This window comes from Carlito syrichta, unplaced genomic scaffold (genome assembly GCF_000164805.1).
Source record: "Carlito syrichta isolate Samal-C Ts95f unplaced genomic scaffold, Tarsius_syrichta-2.0.1 Scaffold302394, whole genome shotgun sequence".
Classification (NCBI taxonomy): Eukaryota; Metazoa; Chordata; class Mammalia; order Primates; family Tarsiidae; genus Carlito; species Carlito syrichta.
Genome location: NW_007246490.1, coordinates 87,187 through 110,668, shown reverse-complemented (window position 1 = coordinate 110,668; position 23,482 = coordinate 87,187). Strand labels below are relative to the sequence as shown.

The 23,482-nt window shown below is 35.3% G+C and overlaps 1 protein-coding gene across 1 annotated transcript in view; it reads left to right on the top strand.

Moving 5' to 3' along the window:
- Positions 1-23,482, top strand: part of ARAP2 (ArfGAP with RhoGAP domain, ankyrin repeat and PH domain 2) — a gene marked incomplete at its 3' end in the record, with an annotated part of 112,456 nt that overhangs the window by 3,179 nt on the left and 85,795 nt on the right. The window contains exons 2-5 of the mRNA XM_008056542.2: positions 14,540-14,598; positions 15,681-15,757; positions 16,506-16,597; positions 18,902-19,255. Of these exons, the coding sequence (XP_008054733.1) occupies positions 14,540-14,598; positions 15,681-15,757; positions 16,506-16,597; positions 18,902-19,255 (582 nt within the window). The remainder of the gene's footprint in view (positions 1-14,539; positions 14,599-15,680; positions 15,758-16,505; positions 16,598-18,901; positions 19,256-23,482) is intronic.

Sequence of the window (23,482 nt, the reverse complement as noted above, 5' to 3'; positions counted from 1 at the left end):
GCTCCGGCCATCCTTCCGCCTCAGCCTTCCAAGTAGCTGGAACTACAGGCGTGCGCTACCACACCCGGCTAATTTTTTTTACTTATTGTAGAGATGAGGTCTCGCCAAGTTGCCCAGGCGGGTATCGAACCCTCAGGCTCAGGCAATTCACTCACCTTGGCATCCCAAAGCATGGGATTACAGGCTGAGCCACCGATCCCGGCCTATTGAATGTTTATTAGATGCTAGACATTGTGCTGTAAATACAGAACTGGGTAACCACTCTTGAGGTAGCCAGATAGGTAACCAGCAATGAGCGAAGAGTATTAATTAGTTTTCCCTAATTCACAGAACTTGCAGAGATAGTTGGGAGATGTTTTCAGCAAGGGTATGAAGCATGTTTTCTCAATTTACATCTAAATGAGGTTATTCATACAGTAGTATTTTTTTTAAGTTGAAAGATTTAAAATACTAAGAGTAAATATAAAAAATGTGTTACATTTTTCACCAGGCACAGTGGCTCATGCCTGTAATCCCAGCACTTTGAGAAGGTGAGGTGAGAGGATTGCCCGAGCCTAGGGGTTCCAAAGCAGCCCAGACAACATAGCAAGACCTCGTCTCTACAAAAAATCAAAAAACATTAGCCAGGCATGGTTGTATGTGCCTATAGTCTCAACTACTTGGGATGTTGAGGTAGAAGGACTACCTGAGCCCATCAGATCAAGGCTGCAGTGACCGTGAGTGTGCCACTGCACTCCAGCCTGGGCGACATAGACTGCAACTCAAAAAAAAAAGTCACATTTTTGGAAACCTTTTAATATTCCTGAATTTTTTAATACCCTAAGAACTTTAAAAACATAAATGGAGCTGGGCTCGGTGGCTCAGCCTGTAATCCTGTGCTTTTGGGAGGCTGAGGTGAGTGGATTGCCTGAGCCCGCGGGTTCGAGACCCGCCTGGGCAGCAAGACCTCATCTCTACAATAAATCAAAAAATCAGCCGGGCGTGGTAGCGCATGCCTGTGATTTCAGCTACTTGGAAGGCTGAGGCGGAAAGATGGCAGGAGCCCAGCAGGTCTAGGCTGCGGTGGCCGGGAGCGGCCACTGCATTCCAGTCTGGGCGACAGAGTGAGACAACTCAAAAAAAAAAAAAAAAAAAAGAAGGTCAGAGTGATCTTTTTGTACTTCCTGTTTTCCAACACTTGAATTAAGTGCCTTTCAGTTGTAAATATAAACTTTGTATTATATCAAAGCCTTGTAATCCAATTTGTGACTTTAAATTTTTGAAAATGGGAACTGGAACAACATTAAAATTTGTAGTAAATAGTAATAGGTATACCATAGCACTATTTTCAATATGATTTTTAGTCCCAATTACCCCTCCTAATTTTTCTTTTCTTTGATTACGGTAGTAAATGAAAACTAAGCTTTTTTGGTGCTCAGATCAATAAAATGAGCAAATAAATGAAAATATTTTACACTCCACTGCCTACTTTTCCTTTTATTGGAAATAGTAACTGCCTGCTTTTAAAGTGTTATAATATGACTTTCAAAATAAAACTGTGGGGCATGTAATTTGAGTTTCTCTTAACTCAAATAAAAACATCTACAAATGATATTTATTTCAATCCTTGATGTACCAAATAAAATATCTTTGTGAATGCTTTTAATGTAATTACTAATTAAACTTTGATACAACTGTTTGAAGGAATGAGATGCTCAAAGTGTTTTCTTGATGCTGAGCTCTTTATTTTTCTCTCCCTGGACCTGTGACCGTCTTGCTTTCGTCCTCACTCCAGTCAAATTGGTTGTCTTTATTTTTGCCTTGAGTTCTTCCCAGAATTCCTGCTGGTTCCTTTTCTCCTGAAGGCCTGCACAGTAACCTCAGGTTATCTTTCAAATTCTTATCTCTTGAGAGCCAGACCAGGACTAGGCTTGAAGCATCAGTTCCTTCCTTATCACCTGCTCCTGGAGGTCTCTCCAGTCCCTTTTAGCTCACCAAGCAGAAAGCACATCCAGCTGACATCTTGTCATTCATAGGCCTACCCTGGAATCCTGCTCTGGAAGAGTCCTCTTGATGCTTGAGGCAGAGGGTACTGAAGAGGGGGGTACCTTTCTCTTCTGCAGTTTAGTGATTTCCTGCAACATCTCAAATCAGGTGACCTGGGGATCAAAGTGAGGCCCAAACTTCACCTGTACAATGACCATTTGTATACCAGACCCTGAATTGTACCACACATCTTTGAAATAAAAATTAAGCCGGGCTTGGTGGCTCAGCCTGTAATCCCGCGCCTTTGGGAGGCTGAGGTGAGTGGATTGCCTGAGCCCGCGGGTTCGAGACCCGCCTGGGCAACTTGGTGAGACCTCATCTCTACAGTAAATCAAAAAATTAGCCGGGTGTCGTAGTGCACGCCTGTAGTTCCAGCTACTTGGAAGGCTGAGGCGGAAGGATCGCCGGAGCCCAGCAGGTCGAGGCTGCGGTGGCCGGGAGCGGCCACTGCACTCCAGTCTGGGCGACAGAGTGAGACTCCAACTCAAAAAATAAAATAAAATAAAATAAAATAAAATAAAATAAAATAAAAATCAAAAAATATTTCCTATAATTACGTTATCTTTGGCATACGTTACAAAACTCCTCCTTTAGGTGTAGCACCTATGAATGTTCTGGGGGACGGGAATATGTTGAAACAGAAGTAATGGAAAGGGGATGTATGCAAAGCTGTATTGTTGTAGGAATACATCTGTGGCAAAACTGATAGATTGTATGGGCTGTTTGGGGCTTTTCAAAAGCTTGAAAAAGCTTGGGGGCTTTTCTAAACCTGAAGTCTCCAGCATTCATTGTACTTTTTAAAAAGTTGTGTACATAGACATTCAGAAATGGATAGCATAGTTTTTTAGATTATAATGTTGAAAATATATATGAGCAAAAAGTGTACAGAAAGTGATAAGCAATTGTTTGCTGCACTGAATAAGAAAGTCATCACATCTTTTTCATGTTCAAGGAAAATTTTACATTTCATGTTATCGCGGAAAAATGCTAATCAGTCCTAAAATTTTGATTTTTTTGAAATGCTTTCTAAATAAACTGTGAAAAAATAAGCTATTAGTTTCAATATTTGCTAACTTTTGACTTGAACATCTAAATAATTAAATCAAAATTTAAATTGTTAATAAATTTATCAATAGAGGGTAAGAGTATCTATATACTTGGTACTATTTACAAGTGAAAAAGTCATTGTATATATACTTTATTTTTGTAAATTAAAAAATTTGACCTTGTTTGAAAAAAGTAAACTGTAACTTTTGCTAGTAGATTTAAAAATGTCTTGATAATGTTATAGGCTTATGAGTTGCAATTCTTCTGTAATGTCATTAATTCTTATCCTGAGGATATTTTTGGAAACTTCACAGACAGAATTATCTGCACCTTGTAAATTTCACATTATGAATCGATGCTGTAGTTAACCTACTCTCATGCTTTCTGAATTCAGATTTGTGTGCTTTAGTTGGATATTATGCAGTTTTAATCTGCTTAATGATTGTGTTTCTTTTTCTTTTAAATTCCATTCTATAATGGCCTGTAGCCTGTTGTCAATTATGAGAACTGCATTTTTTAAAAACATACATTCTGTGAAATGATGAGCCATGTGTGGTGTGTACTTGATTATATTATTATTATTATTATTATTTGAGTTGGAGTCTCACTTCATCGCTCAGGCTGGAGGGCTCATGGCCATCCCAGTGTTGACCTGCTGAACTCTGGCTATCCTTCTGCCTCAGCCTTCCAAGTAGCTGGAACTACAGGTGCATGCTGCCACACATGGCTAATGTTTTTGTGTGTGTGTGTGGAGACAAAGTCTCACCAAGTTACCCAGGCTGGTCTCGAACCCGCAGTCTCAGGCAATCCACTTGCCTCAGCCTCCCAAAGTGCTAGGATTACAGGTTGAACCACCGAACCTAGTCGATGATGATGATGATTATATTTTTATGTGGCTGCCTTGCCTGAGTAAATAGGTCAGTGTAGTTCACAAAGGGGGATCTTTGATACTACATTTATGCTACTGCTTTTCTTGGCAATTTTAGTGATAAAAACTATGTTGAAAAATAACATCTACAGTTATGCTGAACACTCACCTTAATAGTTAGAGTTATTCATTACTTTCCCTTCTTTCTTATTCAAGTTCTTTAACCAGAGTATTTTAATTCTAATCCTGCTGATAGATGTCTTTACCTCTCTGGCTACCATAACAAAATATCGTAAACTAGGTGACTTAACCAAAAGAAATTTATTTTCTCACAGTTCTAGAGGTTAGAAGTCTGAAATTAAGTTGTTAGCATAGTTTGATTCTGGTGAGGGTTCTCTACTGGCTTCATGGCCGCCTTCCTGGTGTCTGCTCTTATTGCCTTTTTTTGGAGCCTAGGCTCAGGAGAGAAAGAGAGACCCATTTCTCTCATAAGAGTGAGAGTAGTGTCCCACCCCTCTGACCTTATTTAACCTTGATTATTTTCCAAAGACTCTATTTCCAAATACAGTCTCATTTTGGGTTAGGGCTTCAACATATGAGTTTTGGGGGTTCAGATAATTTTATCTATAACAATAGTTTTTCTTTGCTTTTACAGAAATGTGTTAATTCTCTAAGTAATAGGACTTAGGTATTTTCAAAGGTCTTTCAAACACGTTCCACAGCAACGGTTGTTTATAGTAGGTCAGCTCATCAGAATCGAACATATGTAGATTTCTTCTATTTTCAGAAAAAAATTGATTTAGGATTTTTAAAGTAATACAACTAATATGGAGAAAATATTAGCCAACATTTTCCAAGTTAATGTGACTCATAATCATTGACTTTTTTGTTATTTTGTTTTTTTTTAAGATTTGATTATTGTTTGGGTTTTAAAGCCTTATTTTTATTTGAACATTGTTTTAATTTATTACAAGCAAACAGTATGATAACATTTCCCCTTTTCTGAAAATCTGTAAATCAAACTCTGTCCCTATACATATAACTTTATTTTCTAAACTCATTTTCATATGGGACTATTTCTGAGCCTATCAAAAATTACATTTTCTCAACAAGTATTAGATTGTTTAATGGGGAGGAAGATGTGGTGGTATGCAAAGATTAAGATGAAGTTACACTTCTTAGGGAATTTATGGGGAAGAAGGAGGTATCTTAGGGTTTGGAGTTAAGCTAGTAACTCTGTCTTCCTGCTCAGTGATTGTAGTGTCATCTTTAACAAATAGTTTGAAAGCCACTACAAAAATGTTAAGACAAAATTAGTTATAATTGGGAAAATTTCAAACATGCAGCAAAGTATGTAAAATGATAATGGTTATCATGACACCATCTAGATTTTAAAAATATTAATATCTTGCCGTAGTGGACCCAGACTTTAGTTAGTTGAGAAATAATACATTCAGCTAATTTTTCTGCCTCCTTTTTTTGTGCCCAGATGCAATAGCATTGTTTTAGATGGTTTCGATGTATGAAAATGATATTGTTTTACAACTTGGTGTTTCACTTAGTATTATTTTTGTGATTTGTCCACATTGATGGAGGTATTTTATGCAGTAGCCACTTACAATATTTTATTAGCAGAAAAATTCATTCTCCTCCTAGGCTGTTGATACTTTTTCATTATTACAAATGAAGAGTGTTTATCTTGAGAACTTTAAGGAGCAAATGCACACATTAGGTTTACACTTGCTCATTCGTGTCGAATGTTTATGTTGTACAAGGCACTGCCTTATTATGTTCTTTGAAGGCATTGTTTCATTAATCATCACAATATACCTAGGCAGCAGTCCCTGTTTTTCCCCCTCCTTAATGAATGTGGAAACCAGGTTCAGAGCTATTAGGTAACTTGACCAAGATCATAAAAGTATAATCACAAAAGAGGATGATGGGTTTTTATCACTTGCAAATATTTTATTTATTTATTTTTTAATGAGGCATTGTGGTTTAGACGGCAAGTTAGGGTGATAGACTGCCTGGTGTTGAATCCAAATTAGTGACTTATGAGCCACATGAGCTAGGGCAAGTGACTTAACTATTTTGTGTGCCAGTTTTCCTCTTTAAAAGATACAGGTATAATCTTATTGCTTGTTTGTGACAGTATGTTTTATGTTTATACTATGTGTTTTAGTGGTATCGTTCTGTGACATTACACAAGCCCTAGTGGTATAGGCCAGATTATTTGATATAGCATATTGCTCTGAGGCTGCAAACCTGTGTAGCATATTACTGTACTGAATCCTGTAGGCATTTGTAACACAATGGTAAGTATTTGTGTATCCAAACATATCCAAACAGAGAGAAGGTATAGTAAAGATATGGCATAAAAGATAAAAAAGGGTGCACTCGTATAGGGCACTTAACATGAATGGAGCTTGCAGGACTGAAAGTTACTGTGAGCGAGTCAGCGAGTGACTGGTGAGTGAAGGTGAAGGAATGACATTTGTAGACACTGTTGTAAACTTTATAATCCTGTATACAAGCTACATAAAACTTTCCAACTTTATAAACTGTAATTTTTTGACTTTTTAACTCTTTTGTAATGACACATTCTATAAAACCGTACAAAAATATTTTCTCTTTATAGTCTCATCCTATAAGCTTTTTCCTATTTTTACGATTTTAAAAATAATTTACTTTTTACTTTTGAAATGTACCCCTGTTCTATGTTTATATCTTGTCCCGCTGGAAGGTCTTCAGAAGCAGTAACACACATGGAGCTGTCATCTCCTATGATGACAATGCCTTCTTCTGGAATACCTCCTGAAGGACTTGCCTGAGGCTATTTTACAGTTAACTTTATTATTTTTTTTTAGTAAGAGGAAGGCGCACACTCTAAAATAAAATAAGAAGTACAGCGTAGTAAGCATATGATCTAGTAACATAGCCATTTGTTATCATTTTCAAGTATTATGTACATATTTATATGTACTGCACTTTTTAATTTTTGAATCATGGAGTACATGTGAGGATTTGTTACATAAGTGTATTGCATGAAAGCAAGGTTTGGACTTCTGATGAGTCTTCCACCCCCACACCAGAAGTGAGCATTGCACCCAGTGGGTGGTTTTGTATTCCTTATTCCCCCCTCCCTCCTGCTTTTTACCATGAACTATACTTTTAGATGACTGGCAGTGCAGTAGGTTTACTTATACTAGCATCACAACAAAACTTGTGAGTAATGTGTTGTGCTGTGACACTGAGACAGCTGAGATGTTACCAGGCAATAGGAATTTTTTAGGTCTATTGTAATCTTGTGGGATCACCATTGTATATGTGGTCCATCATTGACCAAAATGTTGTTATGCAGGGCATGAATATATTGTATACATGAGTGTGTGAAAATTCTGAGACCTGTCTTGCATATTGTAAATGCTTAGTAAGAATTAGCAATATTCATTATTAGTGCTAATTACTCAAGATGTAGAAGATTTGAGTACTGCTTCACTCAGGGTTTCCAATCAGTAATATACACATATAAGGGAATAGTTACAGCTTTATAAAACTATGAAGAATCCGGAGATAAGGAACAAATGAAGGGTGCATTATTTTTGAATCCTTTAGTAAAATTCTGTGTCTCTCCCTGCCAAAGACAACTTCTATCCTGACTTTAAGTGGTAATCATTTTGTTGCTTGAAGAAAAAATTTTGCCTTTTAGGTATGTCTCAAACACTATAGCTTTGCCTGTTTTGTGCGATTTAAAAAAATGCAATCATGCATTATTTTTTGTAGTCCAGCACATCTTGTTTACCTTTGAGAATCATCCGTGTTGGTGCTTATGGTTATATTTTGTTGTTTTTCACTGCTGTATACCATGTCATTGTGTGAATATACCATGAAATCTGTTCTTACCTTTGTTAGATATTTCATATTTTCAACCTTGTTCAATATTTTTCATGTATATTTATGTATATACATATGTATAATAATATATATGTATGCACGTGTAAATCAACTTTACTCATGTAATTTACATATAATAAATTAAACTTATTTTGAGTATATTGGTTGATAAGTTTTGACAAATATACATACCAGTGTTATCACTACCACAATCAACGTATCTTGTCACCCTCCCCCACTTTTCCCCAAATTCCCTGTGACCATTTGTGGTAAATTCCCTACTCCTTTCATCAGGTAACTTTTGATTTCACTATGAGTTAGTTTTGCCTTTTCTAGAATTTCATGTAAATGGAACCACACAGCAGGTAATCTTTTGTATCTGGCATCTTTGTTGAACACGATGTTTTTGAGATGTATTTGTGTTGCTGCATGTCAGATTGCCCCTTATATTTTTGAATAATGTTTTTTTGGTATGAATTTTCCATAACTTGTTTACTCATGTGCCTGTTGACATACATTTGAGTGGTTATCCTGCAGCACATTTACCTGTATGTCTGTTGAGTGTAGGCCCAGGAGTAGGATATGCATATCTTCCACTTTGGTAGTTAATGCAAAACAATTCTTGTAACGTGGTTATACAAATTTAGTGTTGCCATCAGCATTGTGTGTGCAGTCCTCTTGTTTCATATCCTTAACAGTTTTTTAAAAATTAGCATATAGAGACATGTGTGCCTTTTCAAGTCTTTTGCCCGTTCTTGTTTCTTTTTAGTTATCATTTGAAGTTGCATTTTCTGCCTTTCATAAGAGTTATTGGTATATGTACATGATAGGTATTAGCCCTTTGTCCAATATATCTTCTACCTCTGCATATTGCTGTTTTTTTTTGTTTTTTTAGAAAGCAGTATTTATTGAGAGGACAAAAAACTTTCACTGTGGGAGGGGACCTGAAGGGGTTGCCCTGCTGTTGTTTCTTAATGGTGACTTTTTAATGAATAAAAGTAATTTTAATTTAATAATATTTTCCAGTACTTTCTTTTAGAGCTAAAACTTTTTGTGTCTTTTTTTTTGAGTTGGAGTCTCACTCTGTCACCCAGACAGGAGTGTAGTGGCCCCTCCTGGTCACCGCAGCCTCAACCTGCTGGGCTCTGGCGATCTTTCTGCCTCAGCCTTTCAGGTAGCTGGAACTACAGGCGCGTACTACCACACCTGGCTAATTTTTTTTATTTATTGTAGAGATGAGGTCTCGCCAAGTTGCCCAGGCAGTTCTTGAACCTGCGGGCGCAGGCGATCCACTCACCTCAGCCTCCCAAAGCGTGGGATTACAGGCTGAGCCACCGAGCCCGGCTACTTTTTGTGTCTTAAGACACATGAAAATATTGTATTTTATCTTCTAGCTTTATTGTTTGGCCTATTATACTGGGATATATAATCTACTTTGAATTGATTTCTATATATAGTCTGAGGTAAGAGTGGGTTTCATTTTCTTCCATATAGGTATACAATGATCTAGTCTTTAAAAAGACCATTGTTTTAGATTGATAGTCTTGTCTTAAATGACAATTTGGGTCTCTTTAAGAACTCTTAATTCTGTTAAATAGTCTAATATCTATCCTTTCCCAGTAATATTGTATCTTAATTATTAGAGCTTTATAATAAATTCTGATAGCTGGTAGAATGTCTTTTCACTATGGTCTTCAAAAATCTCTTGATTATTTTTGGTCCTTTGTTTTAGACTCAATTTGTTATTTTTTTCTCTCTCTCCTTTCTTATAACTCTTCTGATTAAAATTGCCTTGACTCAGTGGATTAATTTAGAGTGTACCATTGTCTTTGCAATATTCAGTCTTTCATATTATTCTTCCATTTAATTAGATTTTCTATAATTTTCTTTGTAATACTTTCTAGTTGAGTTCTGTCAAATCTTTTGTTAGAGTTAATCTTAGGTTTTGGTAATTTTTGATGCTCTCGTAGTATATGATGCCACTTTAAATTTTTTTTGCTGATATTTGGAAACGAGATTGATGTTTGTATGTCAACCTTATAAACAGTGATTTGTTGAATTCATTTTTAAACAATCTTTTGAGATAATATATATGAGAGGGGACCCCCAAAACCCATAATTTATTTATTAAAAAACCGTATGCTTATTCTTATATGTTTAAACTTCAGTCACCTTTAATGTTTGATGCAATACACATGTCAAGATGCTTTTTTGTACTGCTCAAAATAGTTTTTGAACTAGCCAATTTTGATTTTTTAGTATTTCTGCCATTTTTTTGTTTCACCTTTTCCACATGGCAAAACATTTTCCTTTGAGGACTTTTTTCATCCAGGGAAACAAAAAAAAGTTGCTTGGGGTAAGATCAGGTAAATAGGAAAGGTAGGGCATGGGGGTCATGCTGTTTTTGGTCAAAAATCGCTGAATACTCAACACAGTGTGGGCAGGTTCAATTGTAAATTTCCCATCATGAAATGGGCAAACATGTTGAAAGAATCTAAAAAAGAAAATTCACTGAGCCAAGCATAGCCTCTCACAACAACACTAGCTGGTACACTGATGCCCATGGGTTCCTAGAACACTTACCTATTGGAGGAAACCTGTACTACAAGGAGTCTGCCCTCCAAAAGATTATTCTGGGTTTTTTGGGGTCCCCCTTGTATGTATAATAAATTGTAACCATTTAAAGTGTGTAATTTGGTGAGTTGTGACAGATATGTATAAAATTTTTACCACAATCAAAAGAGAATTTCTGTTACCCTGTAGATTTTCCTAGTTTTTTTTTCATACAGTCCACCCCTCCTCACATATCTATATAAGCTCATATAGGATATACAGTCATGTGCCACATGACTATGCTTCAGTCAACAATAGATCACTTTCATCACATTTGTCCCATAAGTTTATAATGACAACCATGTAGCTTACCATCTAGGTTTGTGTTAGTATACTCTATGATGTTTGAAAATGACAGATTGCCTAATGACTCACTTCCCAGATTGCAAACCTGTCATTAAGCATTGCATCGCTGTAGTTCTTTATGTCTGGCACATCTTTTGCTCAGCATGGTGATTTTGAGATTTATTCATATTATTGTGTTTATTGTTTGGTATGTCTTTTAGTAGTTTTTAAAATGCTGGGTAGTATTCTCTTGGATTTATATATCGCTGTTGTTTATCATTAACTTCTTAATGTCCACTTGGATTTTTTAAAGCTTTTGATTATTCGGAATAAAGCTGCTGTGAGGATTTGTATTCAGGTCTTTCTGTGAACATCTATTTTCATTTTTGTGTTTGTTTGTTTTGGCATTTTAGCTTTGGAATAGCTGAAGTTGTTTGGTGAATGTTTATTTTTATATGAAAATGCCAAGCAATTTCCTGAAGTGCATGTACCTTTTTTATATTCCTTCCAGTAGTATTTAAATATTCTAATTGTCTCACAGATTCTCCAACACATAGTATAGACAAGGTTAATTTTAACCATTCTAATATGTATGTCGTGGTATCACATATTCATATGTTTTGTGAAGATTTTTTTCATTTTAAAATTGAGATATATTTCTTATTATTGGGTTGTAGGAATTCTTTTTATGTTTTGGGCAAGCTATTTGACAGAGTCTGTGTCATTATAAGTTGTAAATTTTGAAAAGATTCAACTTATCCATTTATTTTATTGGGTTTTGGTTTTTTATTTTGTTCAGTAAATCTGTGCCTCTTCAGAGATTACAATATTTTTCTCCTATGTTTTCCAGAATCTCTAGAATTTTAGCATTTGGGTCTAAATTCTATTTTAAGTTAAATTTTGTGTATTGTTTGAGGTAAGGGTTCACATTCACTTCTATTTCCATTAAGATATTCAGTTCCAGCAACATTTGTTGAAATTATTTTTTTCCCACTGCATTGCTTTGGAGTCTTTTTCATAAATCAATGGACCACAGATATATGGGACTATATGTAGACTCTATTCTGTTTCATTGATTTATGTGTCTGTGCTTCTACCAATGGCACACTGATTTTATTACTGTAGTTTTAGACTAAATGTTGAAATTGTATGATATAAGTATTCCAATTTTGTTCTTCTTTTTAAAAGTGATACTGACTGTTTTTGGTCATTTGTGTTTGTATGTAAATTTTAGAGTCATTCAGTTAATTTCCTATTTAAGAAAGTCCACTGAAATCTTGTTTGGGATTGTGTAGAATCTATGTATCAATATAGGGATAATTGACATCTTAATATTATGTCTTTCAATCCATAAACATGGTATATCTACCCATTTATTTAGGACTTCTTTGTTTTTTATCAGTAATCTTTTTTTTTGAGTTGGAGTCTTACTCTGTCGCCCATACTGGAGTGCAGTGGCCACTCCCGGCCACCGCAGCCTTGACCTGCTGGGCTCCGGCGATCCTTCCACCTCAGCCTTCCAAGTTGCTGGAACTACAGGCATGCGTTACCACGCCCAGCTAATTTTTTTTGATTTATTGTAGAGATGAGGTCTCGCCAATTTATCAGTAATCTTTTATAGTTTTCAGATCTTGTTCATAACTTGATAAATGTACCTCTTAGTATTTTATGTGCTTGCTTATATGCTATTGTAAAAATCATTGTATTTTCAAATTATTTTTTTCAGTTTGTTCATTGCTAGCTTATAGAAATACTATTAGAATTATTTATATTTACCCTTTGTCCTGGAACTTTGCTAGACTTAATTATTTGTTTAAGAAGGTTAGCTGGGCATGGTGACTCACGCCTGTAATCACAGCACTTTGGGAGACGGAGGCTTCGAGAACAACCTAAGCAATGTGGCAAGACCTTGTCTCTACAATAAATCACAAAATTAGCTGTGCAGGGTGGTGCATGCCTGTAGTTCCAGCTACTTTTAAGGCTGAGGCAGAAGGATATCCTGAGCCCAGCAGGTCAAGGCTGCGGTGGCCGTGAGCATGCCACTGCACTCTAGCCTAGGCGACAGAGTGAAACTCTGACTCAAACAAAACAAAACAAAACAAATGTTTTGGGTGGATTCTTTAGTATTTTGTACTTACTTTATCCTTACAAGATATCTTCCTCTTCAAACTTATGCCTTTTCTTTCTTTCACTGGTCTTATTGCCAAGACTGGGACCTCTAAAATAATGGGTACATAGGTGGTGAGAGCAGAGCCCTTGCCTTGCTCCCAGTCTTAGGGAAAATCACTCAGTCTTTAATCATTAATTATAATGTATTTTTCATAAACACTTTTTGCTAAATAAAGGAATTTTCCTTCTATTCTTAGTTTGCTAAGCATCTTTGGTCATGATTGGATGTTGAGTTTAGTCAGTTTTTTGAGGATCTATTGTCATGAGCATGTTTTTTTCCCCCCTCTTTTATTTTGTTAGTATGGTGTATTACATTTTTTTTCTACCAGTGTTAAACCAACTTTACTTTCCTGGTAAACCTCGCATATAATAATTTATGTGTATTATCCTTTTTATATATTATTGTATTCAATTTGTTTTTAAAAAGTTTTGATTTTATTTGCTGGCTTTAATATTTTGCTAATGCTTTTGCATCTATGTCATGAGATTTATTTAACTGCAGTTATGTTTTGTTATCAGTTATATTGGCCTTCTAGAATGAATTCTCTTCTATTTTCCAAAAAAGTTTATATAGGATTGATTTTATTTCTTTAGATGTTTGGTGGAATTCACCAGTTAAGTATCTGGGCTTGTATTTTCTTGTTAGATGATTAATTACTAAATTCAATTTTTCTAATAGATATAGAGCTATTGAGATTTTTTATCTAATCTTGTTAGATTTGGTCATCTGTGTCTTTTAAATAGTTGTTTCATTTTATCTTAGTTGTTGAAATTATTGGCATAAAGTTTTTCTTAATAATGTGTAATCGTTCCTCTAATTGTTCTTAGAATTTAGAGTGATGTCCTCTCTTTCACATCTAATATTGATAATTTTTGTCTTCTGTCTCTCTTTTATTTTTCTTCATTGATGCTTATCAATTTTATTGATCTTTTCAAAGAACCAGCTTTTTAAAAATTTTTAAATTTTGTCTTATCTGATTTATTTATTTCTGCTCTTACCTTGACTATTTTTTTGATTCTAGTTACTTGGGTGAATATGTATCTATGAGAAGTTAAGGATGTCCTGATCCTTACCTTTAGATGGAAAATAGAACAGTATACAGTAGTAGGGCTTTAATACCCTGTGTTTCTGCAGTTTTTACTTCTGTCATTTACTTTGTGCTGTATTTTAAATAATTACCTATAATTGCTTTCTCTCAACTGTGAGATCTTTGAAAGACAGTCTTATGAATATTTCCATATTATGTTCATGGAGCCAATACATTTTTGACTTAATATTATAAAGCTAATGACAAAAAATCTACACACATTCTGAAATCTACTTAGTATATTATATCTTATTATATCTCATAGGGGCATGGCCAGCAGTTTTTGAATTATGTGTATATTAGCATTGGATGAGTATGTTTATTTGCTATTATAAATTATAGATTTGAGAAGAAAACACTTGTAAAATCCAATGAAATTTCTTCCTTTAAGGCTATATAGAAAAATCCATCTGTGGAATTTGGACATTCTGTTTATTTCAAATCAGACTTAGTTTTGAATATTGGTTTGTCTACCCAGAAGAATATATGTTTCTCTAATAAATCTTTTACTCAAGATAGTAACTCCTAAATGTTTTCCCTTTGCTTTAAGCTATTTCCGTGATAGAAGAAATGTTGCTATCTCAACTGGAAAATCAGCAGCATGGCAAAGTGAGTCTATGTGTTTAAAGTCTTTGTAAATTAGCTTGCATTCATTTTGTAGCCTTAAATTTGTTAAAGTGTGATCAAGAAGGCAGCCCACCTGTGGTGTTGGAAATAACTGCCTGCCAGTGTTCATAGTACTTCGGATACTTTTAAAGGTGAGTGAATAAAAGCCAGTAATATATACTCAGATTCTTGAAAATTTATACATGCTAATGTAAAAAAAGTGTTTTTTTAAAAAAAATATAGACTTCATTTATCATTAGCCACAGTTAAAGGCATTTAACTAAAATGGCTTCTGGCAGCTGAACTACAGGACAAAGCTATATGGAAAGTGATTTTGCCATGGTAACAGGAGAGGGCTGACATTGTTGCTTTGGTAAATTGAACATTGACAGAGGTGTTTCTTTCTTTTTGACAATTCTGCTTATATAAGTTCAGGAACATTCTTTTTGACAATAAGATGTCAAGCACTTAGCTACTCAACCTTTCAGAATTTATTTGCCATCGCAAAAATGCGAGTATTGAGAATCCTTTTTGTGTAGGTCAGTGTAATTCAAAGATGGTGGAATTTATTTATAGGTGTGTTATCAGCTATGATATTAGAGCCTATTAGCTATGATATTACATTAATTCTGAAAGTTTGAGTGATATCTAGCTGTTATATTAGTGAACATTTTATAATTGTTTATTGTAAATTATCATAAGTTAAGCTTGATTTTCTGCCTTTATTTAGGAATTATCAGTATAAATAGCACCATGACAATTTCCGTTGAGTGTGGGTAATATACTTGGTTGGACTGAGGTGCATCTTAAATGTTAGCAGGCAAATATGTGACAGGTAACAATTTAAGGAACAGTGAGTCGTGCGTTATGTTTGTGAAGTGAGGAATACAGTATTATATGAAGAAGACCATAGAGAGAATTGGTTTTGGGTAAGAATTATAAGCATAATTTTGGACTCATAGAGCAAAGCTTAAGTTGTGATATTGCCACAAAATAATTAAATGCATGCTTTTTTTTGCCTTTTATTTAAACAATATTTTGCATTATTCATGTCTTTTCATTCTCATCCTATAATTCCCCAAAAGATTCAAATGAGGAGAATTCATCTTCCATATTTCCTTATGGAGAGACCTTTCTCTTGCAGAGACTAGAAAATTCTAAGGTTAGTTCCATGCATTTTAATTTTTTCCATAATCAATTATTTGCTTTTCTGCTTATATGTGCCTCTTCATCTTCCTCTAAGCTATTTGAAAAATGCATTATATTGAAGAATGAAATTTTCAATGAGTAAAATTTTTGTTCAATAATATTATGGTAAATCTTTATCTTTAAATATACATCATAAAACACATTTTCATTTTGATTTCAGAAAAACAGGACAGTGAATTTTTAAAAATTTGTCACAAGGTACAGTTAATTTAAAAAAACAAAAGACAAAAAACAGCTGTAAAACACAAAAACTCTAGATTTTGCTTCTCCTTGTATCCAATTTCAGACTTCCTAAGTACATAGACTTCTAGTCATTTAGGTATTTTAAATATTTAGTTTATCACTTAGTTTTTCCTCTCCAGTATTTGTGTTCTTTTGCTATTTTATTTCTTGGTCTTGTAAAAGATAACTTGGAAGAAAAAAATAAAACAGAGGCGTAAAAGCACATAAATTTTGTTCTTGATTAGCAGTTTATTTTTTCTTAGAATTGGTGATTTATTAGTAATCTAGATAAAATGGTGAAAAAGACCTTAAGAGGCTGTGTAAAATAGTCTCCCTAATTAAATTTTTTTTCCTGAAAATTGATCTAAGCAATTAGATATTTGTTCAGTAAAACCAAATGCAAGATATTATAGAACTTTGTAGAATGTTGCTACATATTATACTCACAAAAAAATTACAAAACAATTTTTTTTTAATAGAAGAGATCTATAAAGAATGAATTTTGGACACATGAAGAAACACTGAAAGGGGAAACAACTACTGGAGGGAACTCTTTTATCATCAAATCAAGGTATGAGGTCTTGATTGATAATTCTTTAGAATAAAATGTTATAAAATATTGACTTATCATTTTTGCTATAATATCATATTCCTAAGAAAATAGTTTATATTGGTGAGTTAATATCTTTTCTTTCTAAATATTTTCATGGCACTCATTTTAATAATTAAATTAGAGTATATAAATCAAGTGAATAGTTATATTCTATGGCAGATTAGTTTTGTATTCCTAGGTAAAACCATTCTCCCAACCTCAAAGTAACAAATATGTGGTAACCATGACTGCATATTAAAGATAAAAAGTTATGTTCATATAGAGGAGAAAGGGAGCAATGTAGAACATCACTATGTGAGTTGCACAATTTTCCAAATGTAATGTATTCTTTTTATTAGTGGTTTAGTGCTGACAAGAGGCATGACAGTTATCCGTTCTTTTGGATCACACATGCAATTAGACAGAATTTGTAGGCACTAACTTGAATTTTTTTTTCCTCAGCTTTGTTGGAACTTAACATCTGACATTCATCTTATTTTCTACTTACATTTCATTTTCCAAGGCTAATAGTGTTGAAAGTTTTTTCAATTAAAGCTAAGTAATTTAATATTTTTGGTAAACATTTGATATGAATTTAATATAATCCAAAATGTGAAAGGGCTAGTCTAACTTATACTTTTTATTTTATTTTATTTTTTTGAGTCAGAGTCTTACTCTGTGACCCAGGTTGGAGTGCAGTGGTACGCTTATGGCCACCCCAGGGTTGACCTGCTGGGCTCAAGCTTTTTTTTTTTGAGTCAGAGTCTTACTCTGTCACCCAGGCTGTAATGCAATGGCACACTCATGGCCACTGCAGCCTCAACCTGCTGGGCTCAGGCGATCCTACTGCTTCAGCCTTCCAAGTTGCTGGAACTACAGGTCGCCACCACAGCTGACTAATTTTTTTAATTTATTGTAGAGATGAGGTCTTGCCACGTTACCCAGGCTGTTCTTGAGCCCCTGGTTTCAAGCAATCCTGTCACTCCTGCCTCTCAAAGTGCTGGGTGTATAGGCATGAGCCATCATGCCCGGCCTAGCCTAGCTTATTCTTTAAAAAATAAATAGTTTTTATTTTGTTTATTTATTTATTTATTTGAGTTGGAGTCTCACTCTGTCGCCCAGACTGGAGTGCAGTGGCATCATGCCCGGCCTAGCCTAGCTTATTCTTTAAAAAATAAATAGTTTTTAATTAATTAATTAATTAATTAATTTGAGTTGGAGTCTCACTCTGTCACCCAGACTGGAATGCAGTGGCCGCTCCTGGCCACGCAGCCTCGACCTGCTGGGCTCCAGCGATCCTTCCGCCTCAGCCTTCCAAGTAGCCGGAATTACAGGCACGCGCTACCACGCCCGGCTGATTTTTTTATTTATTGTAGAGATGAGGTCTCACTGCCCAGGTGGGTCTTGAACCCGCGGGCTCAGGCAATCCACGCACCTCAAACTCCCAAAGGCGCGGGATTACAGGCTGAGCCACCGAACCCGGCAATAAATAGTTTTTAAAACACTGTATCCAGAAGGATGTAATTTGACCCCAGGCATATCTTTTTCATTGATTAGCAAACTAATCCTTGTAATGAGTTTTATTTTTTATGAATGACCAAGTGAATCTGTTATGTCATTTGTAGAAATATGCCTAGCTATGAGTACGTTCTAGTAAATAGTAGATGCAGTTTTTACCTTTGGAATGTACTCTGACTCTTTCTTGTTTTCTAGCTAGCAATGTGCTGCAATATACTTCCTTATTTGTTTTGTAGAATAATATTTATGCTCTCAGCAGTCAGACATACTCTCCATTTTATTACATTATAGGAGACATGGAGTCCTTGGAGTCTGTTAGAGGAGAGCAGGTAGAGGGCAAGAAGTTGGAGATAAGATCTCCACACTGATGGGTTAGTGGTTTATCATGTTGCCAAGAGAACAGAGGTTGCACTGGCCAGTACATTGTATTATTGAAGATATTTAAATTGTGATGCAAAGAATATAGTCAATCTCTGTCTTTACCACCTGCTCCCATCTCTTCAAAATAAACGTGATCATAGTAAATTATACGTCAGAAAAATGTTTAGTAGTATTCTAGTATGTCATAGGATAATACAAGATGTCTACTTACTTTCTGTGGAAGAATTTTAAAAATTATCAGGTAGGCTAATTGATCTCTAAGATTTTTCTGGCCTTAAAAAATTTCTCCTATCTGTTATATGCTATATAAATTTTTAAAAAATCACTGATGTCTTAAATCAGACATTGCACTGTGAAATGTTGACACCATTTTTTTTCATTTAGCATATATGATAACAAGAAGGAGGGAGTAAGTGAAGATAAAGTGGAAGATATTTGGATACCTCGAGAGGACAAAAACAGTACTCTGATAGACCCTCCTTCTGAATCCGAATACTCAACAGTAGAAGAATGCTTTCAGAGTTTAAGAAGAAAAAATTCAAAGGCATCTAAATCTAGGACTCAAAAAGCATTGAATTTGGACCCTGCTAACAGGCACAGTTATCCATTAAGCTCAACGAGTGGAAATGCTGATTCAGCAGTCACTTCCTCGAATGCAATATCTCCCTATGCCTGTTTTTATGGATCGTCTGCAAAGAAAGTTAAATCAGGATGGCTAGACAAGCTCTCTCCTCAAGGGTATGTATATGTTCATTTATTTTGTAAGTGGCATATTTTTGAAAATTAAGTTTATTTCTTTTTTTGTTATAAAGATATGGAGTACAAATCAGGGTTAGGTATATAAACATTGATCATGCAGGTACCCTTGTTGATGAGGTATGCCCCTTCCGCCCCAGCAGTTTCCCTCAACTGCCAATTCCACCCCCTCTCCCCTGACAGTTTTCCACTACTGTCAATCCCTTTCTTATAGTATCATAATTGTTCAAGTTCCGCTTATGAGTGAGAACATATGGTACTCTGAAGTTTATCTATTTCTAAACCTACCTGCTTGCTGCTGCCATCACCACCTCCCCCCCCGCCAACAGATACAGTTTTTAGGGACTTTTAGTCCACTTTTGCTGATGCTCATCTTTAGACTTAAGGAGAGATATGTGCAGTACAATGCTGCATTATGGTTCTGAATAGCAAATTAAACTAGAAAGTTATGACCTCACTTCTTGGTTCTTATTGTTAGTTCTTATTGTTAGATCCTTATTCAGTTCTTATTGTTAGTTTCTATCTTCACACCAAAAGGCACTGTCCTGTGTTCTAATATGTAGCAAAGAAAAACAACACAGACTGAGTTGCTATTACTCAGCTCACACTATCTGCCTTTTGCTCATATCATAACAGTGTTCTATTTGAGAATACAAGGGCTATTGTAGTTAGGGAAAAGTACATCATTGTTAGATTTAGGTCTTCACTGTTATTGATATATTGTTTTGATTTTTGTATGTTGCACAGAAGGACAGAATCCCTTGAACATTACACTTTTAAAACAGATTTATCATTTCAGATGTTTGCAAAGAAACTTATGTCCCTTAAGCATTTTACAGACCTGAGAAATCTCTGGGAAGGGATTATGTTTAATTAGAATTGTTTTCTGGCTTTCTGATATTTGGATGTCTTTTTGAATTATTTACTTGAAATGTTTCTCATGAATTATTATTTTGGGATTAAGCCTCTCACATTCAAGTAGCTAATGTTATGAATCTCTGCAATGTGTTGGTTTCTGAAAATGTGCCTCATTATTTCTAGACAACCTTGGTTTGATCTAAAATAATTTCACTAGCAAAAAAGATTACCAGAAGCAGCATCAAATGACTAGTGAGGGCAGAAATTACATTTCTTAAGAAAGCAGAAACACTTCAAAATTTTTATAATTGGTAATTACATGTTAATACTTTATATATTTGCATCCTTTTAGGAAATTGATTTTGACTAAATTGAAGCAGGCTACTTCTTAATATCAGTTATTTCATGTCACTTCTTTCTGGTTACATTATGGTTGACAAAATTGTCTGCTGTGTGTTTTGTTTATTTTTATCAGTCATAAATATTATTGGCAAATGCATATTCATATACTGAAAATGTGAATCGGCACTCGAGTCTCCACACTGATAGCATGAAACAATGAGCCTGAATATTCTCGAATCTTTCATTTCTATAAAGATTAAGTATTTAGGGAGACCCAAGCACTCTCTCAAAGTATCACAGGAAGAATTAATACCTCCTGGGTAGAGCCCCAGCTGCTATAGTTTCCTGTGTGGTCTCTGATGACATGTCACTCTTAACAGGGTTGGTCTGTTTATGCTCCAGGCACATTGAGAAAGCTTCACCATTTTTGGCCACCTTTGGCGCAGTTAGAACATTTCTCTCTATCAGAACTTTGACTTTCCATTCTTTCTATTCAGAACCTGCCTAGGGTTAGATCCTGTAAGTTTTCTGGATTTATATTTTTTTCTGGCATAAAAGTTTTCTGGTGTAAAGGTTTTCTCCTGGATACCAGGATGAATGGAGACATCAAAGTCAACAACGGAGCTTGTTATGTTACCAAGAAAAATTTAAAAACTCTTCTATGTGATTATATTGCCATGATTTGAAAGAAACATGTGTAACTGGCCAAAAAGCATCTGTTTATTAGATCAGAGTAGAATCTGAAACTTTTCCTTTTTTAATTTGACTCAACAGGCTTTTGTGAAGGTGTTTAAGACGCTCATGGTGTTGGCAAAATGACTCCCAACCATTTCTTCAGGCTGCTGAGCTTTAACTCATGGCCACATGTCTCTTTGCTGCAGATAGCATTGACTAAGCTGACATTCTGAATTCCAAACAGCAGGTGTCAACCAATGTTTTCTGCAAAGGATCAGATAGTAAATATTTTACACTCAACAGCCATACGGTTTATTTATTTATTTTTATTTGTTTATTTTTTGAGATGGAATCTCACTCTGTTGCCCAGACTGGAGTGCAGTGACTTTTCTCACGGCCACCGTGGCCTTGAACTGCTGAGCTCAGGTGATTCTTTGGCCACAGCCTCCCAAGTAGCTGGAACCACAGGTGCGCACCACTATACCTGGCTGAATTTTTGATTTATTGTGGGTTTGTTTTTTTTTTTTAATTAGAACCTCACTCTGTTATCCAGGCTGGAGGGCAGTGGCACGCTCATGGCCACCATAGCCTTGACCTGCTGGGCTCAGGCGATATGTCCACCTTAGTCTTCCAAGTACCTGGAGCCACAGACATGCCTGGCTAATTTTTCTTGATTTATTGTTGAGGTGAGGTCTCACCAAGTTGCTCTGACTGGTCTCGAACCCGTGGGCTCAGGCAGTCCTCTCACCTCGGCCTCCAAAAATGCTGGGATTATAGGTGTTAGTCACCATGCCCGGCCATATGGTTTATGTTCTATTTAACTTGGCAACTGTGGCATGGAAACAGATGTAGATGATGCGGAAACCAGTGAATGAGGCTGTGTTCCAATAAAATATAGAAGTTATAAATACAGGAGTCCTTCTTGGAGGCCTCTGCACTTGCTCTCCTTTCTGCCTAAATGCTGTCCCCACAAAGATCAACATGGCTTGGACCTCACCTCTCTCAGATTCGTGCTCTAATGTCGCTTTTGCATGTAGACCTTGCTCACCAAATTTATCACTACAATTGTCCCTCTCTCCTGCCACCCCATCACACCTGTAATTATTACTTTATTTTCTTCTACAGGGCCCATAGGCCAGAGGATTTATTTATTTTATATAAACTCCTCAAGGACAGTCATTCATCCATATTGCTTCTCTTGTACTGTGATACCTTTAGTAGAACATTGCCTGGCACATGGTAGATGCTTAGTATTTACGGGATAATAAAGCAGTAAAAAGGCTAGCATTAGACTTTATTTTTTCTTTTAATTTTTCTAAAATAGCAGTTAAAAATGTATATAAGGACTTAATCATAGAAATTGCTGAGCTCAGTAATATGTTAATGGATGAAAAGGTGTAAATAGTGCTGGTATACATTAACAGGGTAATGAGCTCTCAGTGTTTTGTATTTTAATAATTATTTTTCCCTTTTAAAGATGCATACATAAATTATCAAAACATAGCTTAAAAACAAGTAGCTACACACCAGTTTATACTTTTTTTAAAATTTTAAAGATGTGGGGTACAACTCAGATTAGGTACATAAGCAATCATCATACAGGTGAAGTTTGGGCCTCCCACTGGTCCCCACTTCGCCTGGTTTAGGATCAGGTACCCTTAATGATGCACTCTCCCACCCCCGGCAATGTGCTACTGCCAATCCCTTTCTTGTAGTATTGTGATAAATGTTCAGGGTCTGCTTATGAGTGAGAACTTGTGGTACTCATTCTTTGTTTTTGTGATTTATCACTGAGTATGGTAGACTATAAATCCATCCATCCAAGTACTTTTAAAAATAGTGTTTGAAACAGTCTTTTGTTTAATGAGTGACATTAACCAAAATAATAAAATTCATAATCACAACTTATTTCACATGAGTAAGTGTCTATTTGCTTTTCAAATGGAAATGCCAATTTTAAATTAGTGCACGCTTTGTGAAAACTGCCAATATTTAGTTAAGTAAATAATTGTTGAACATCACGTAACAAAAAATACTGAAGCATTTCCCATTTAAAGTATGAAAAGTTATTCAAATATTTGAATGACCTAAATAAAATATATACTGTAGACTAGTGGTTTAAAAAAATTGTATGAAAGAAACTTGGTAAAATGTTGACAGTGGGACTGTTACCAGTGTGTCAAACAGGCCAAAGAAGTTGAAAAACTTAAGAAATGACACTTGTTTTTAAAAATATCTCACTGAGTTTTGATAATTAAAACAAAAACAACAAAACACGAAAAACCCTCCCCAGCCTTTTTCCAGCTGTAATTAATCAGCAGATCTGCATAGATA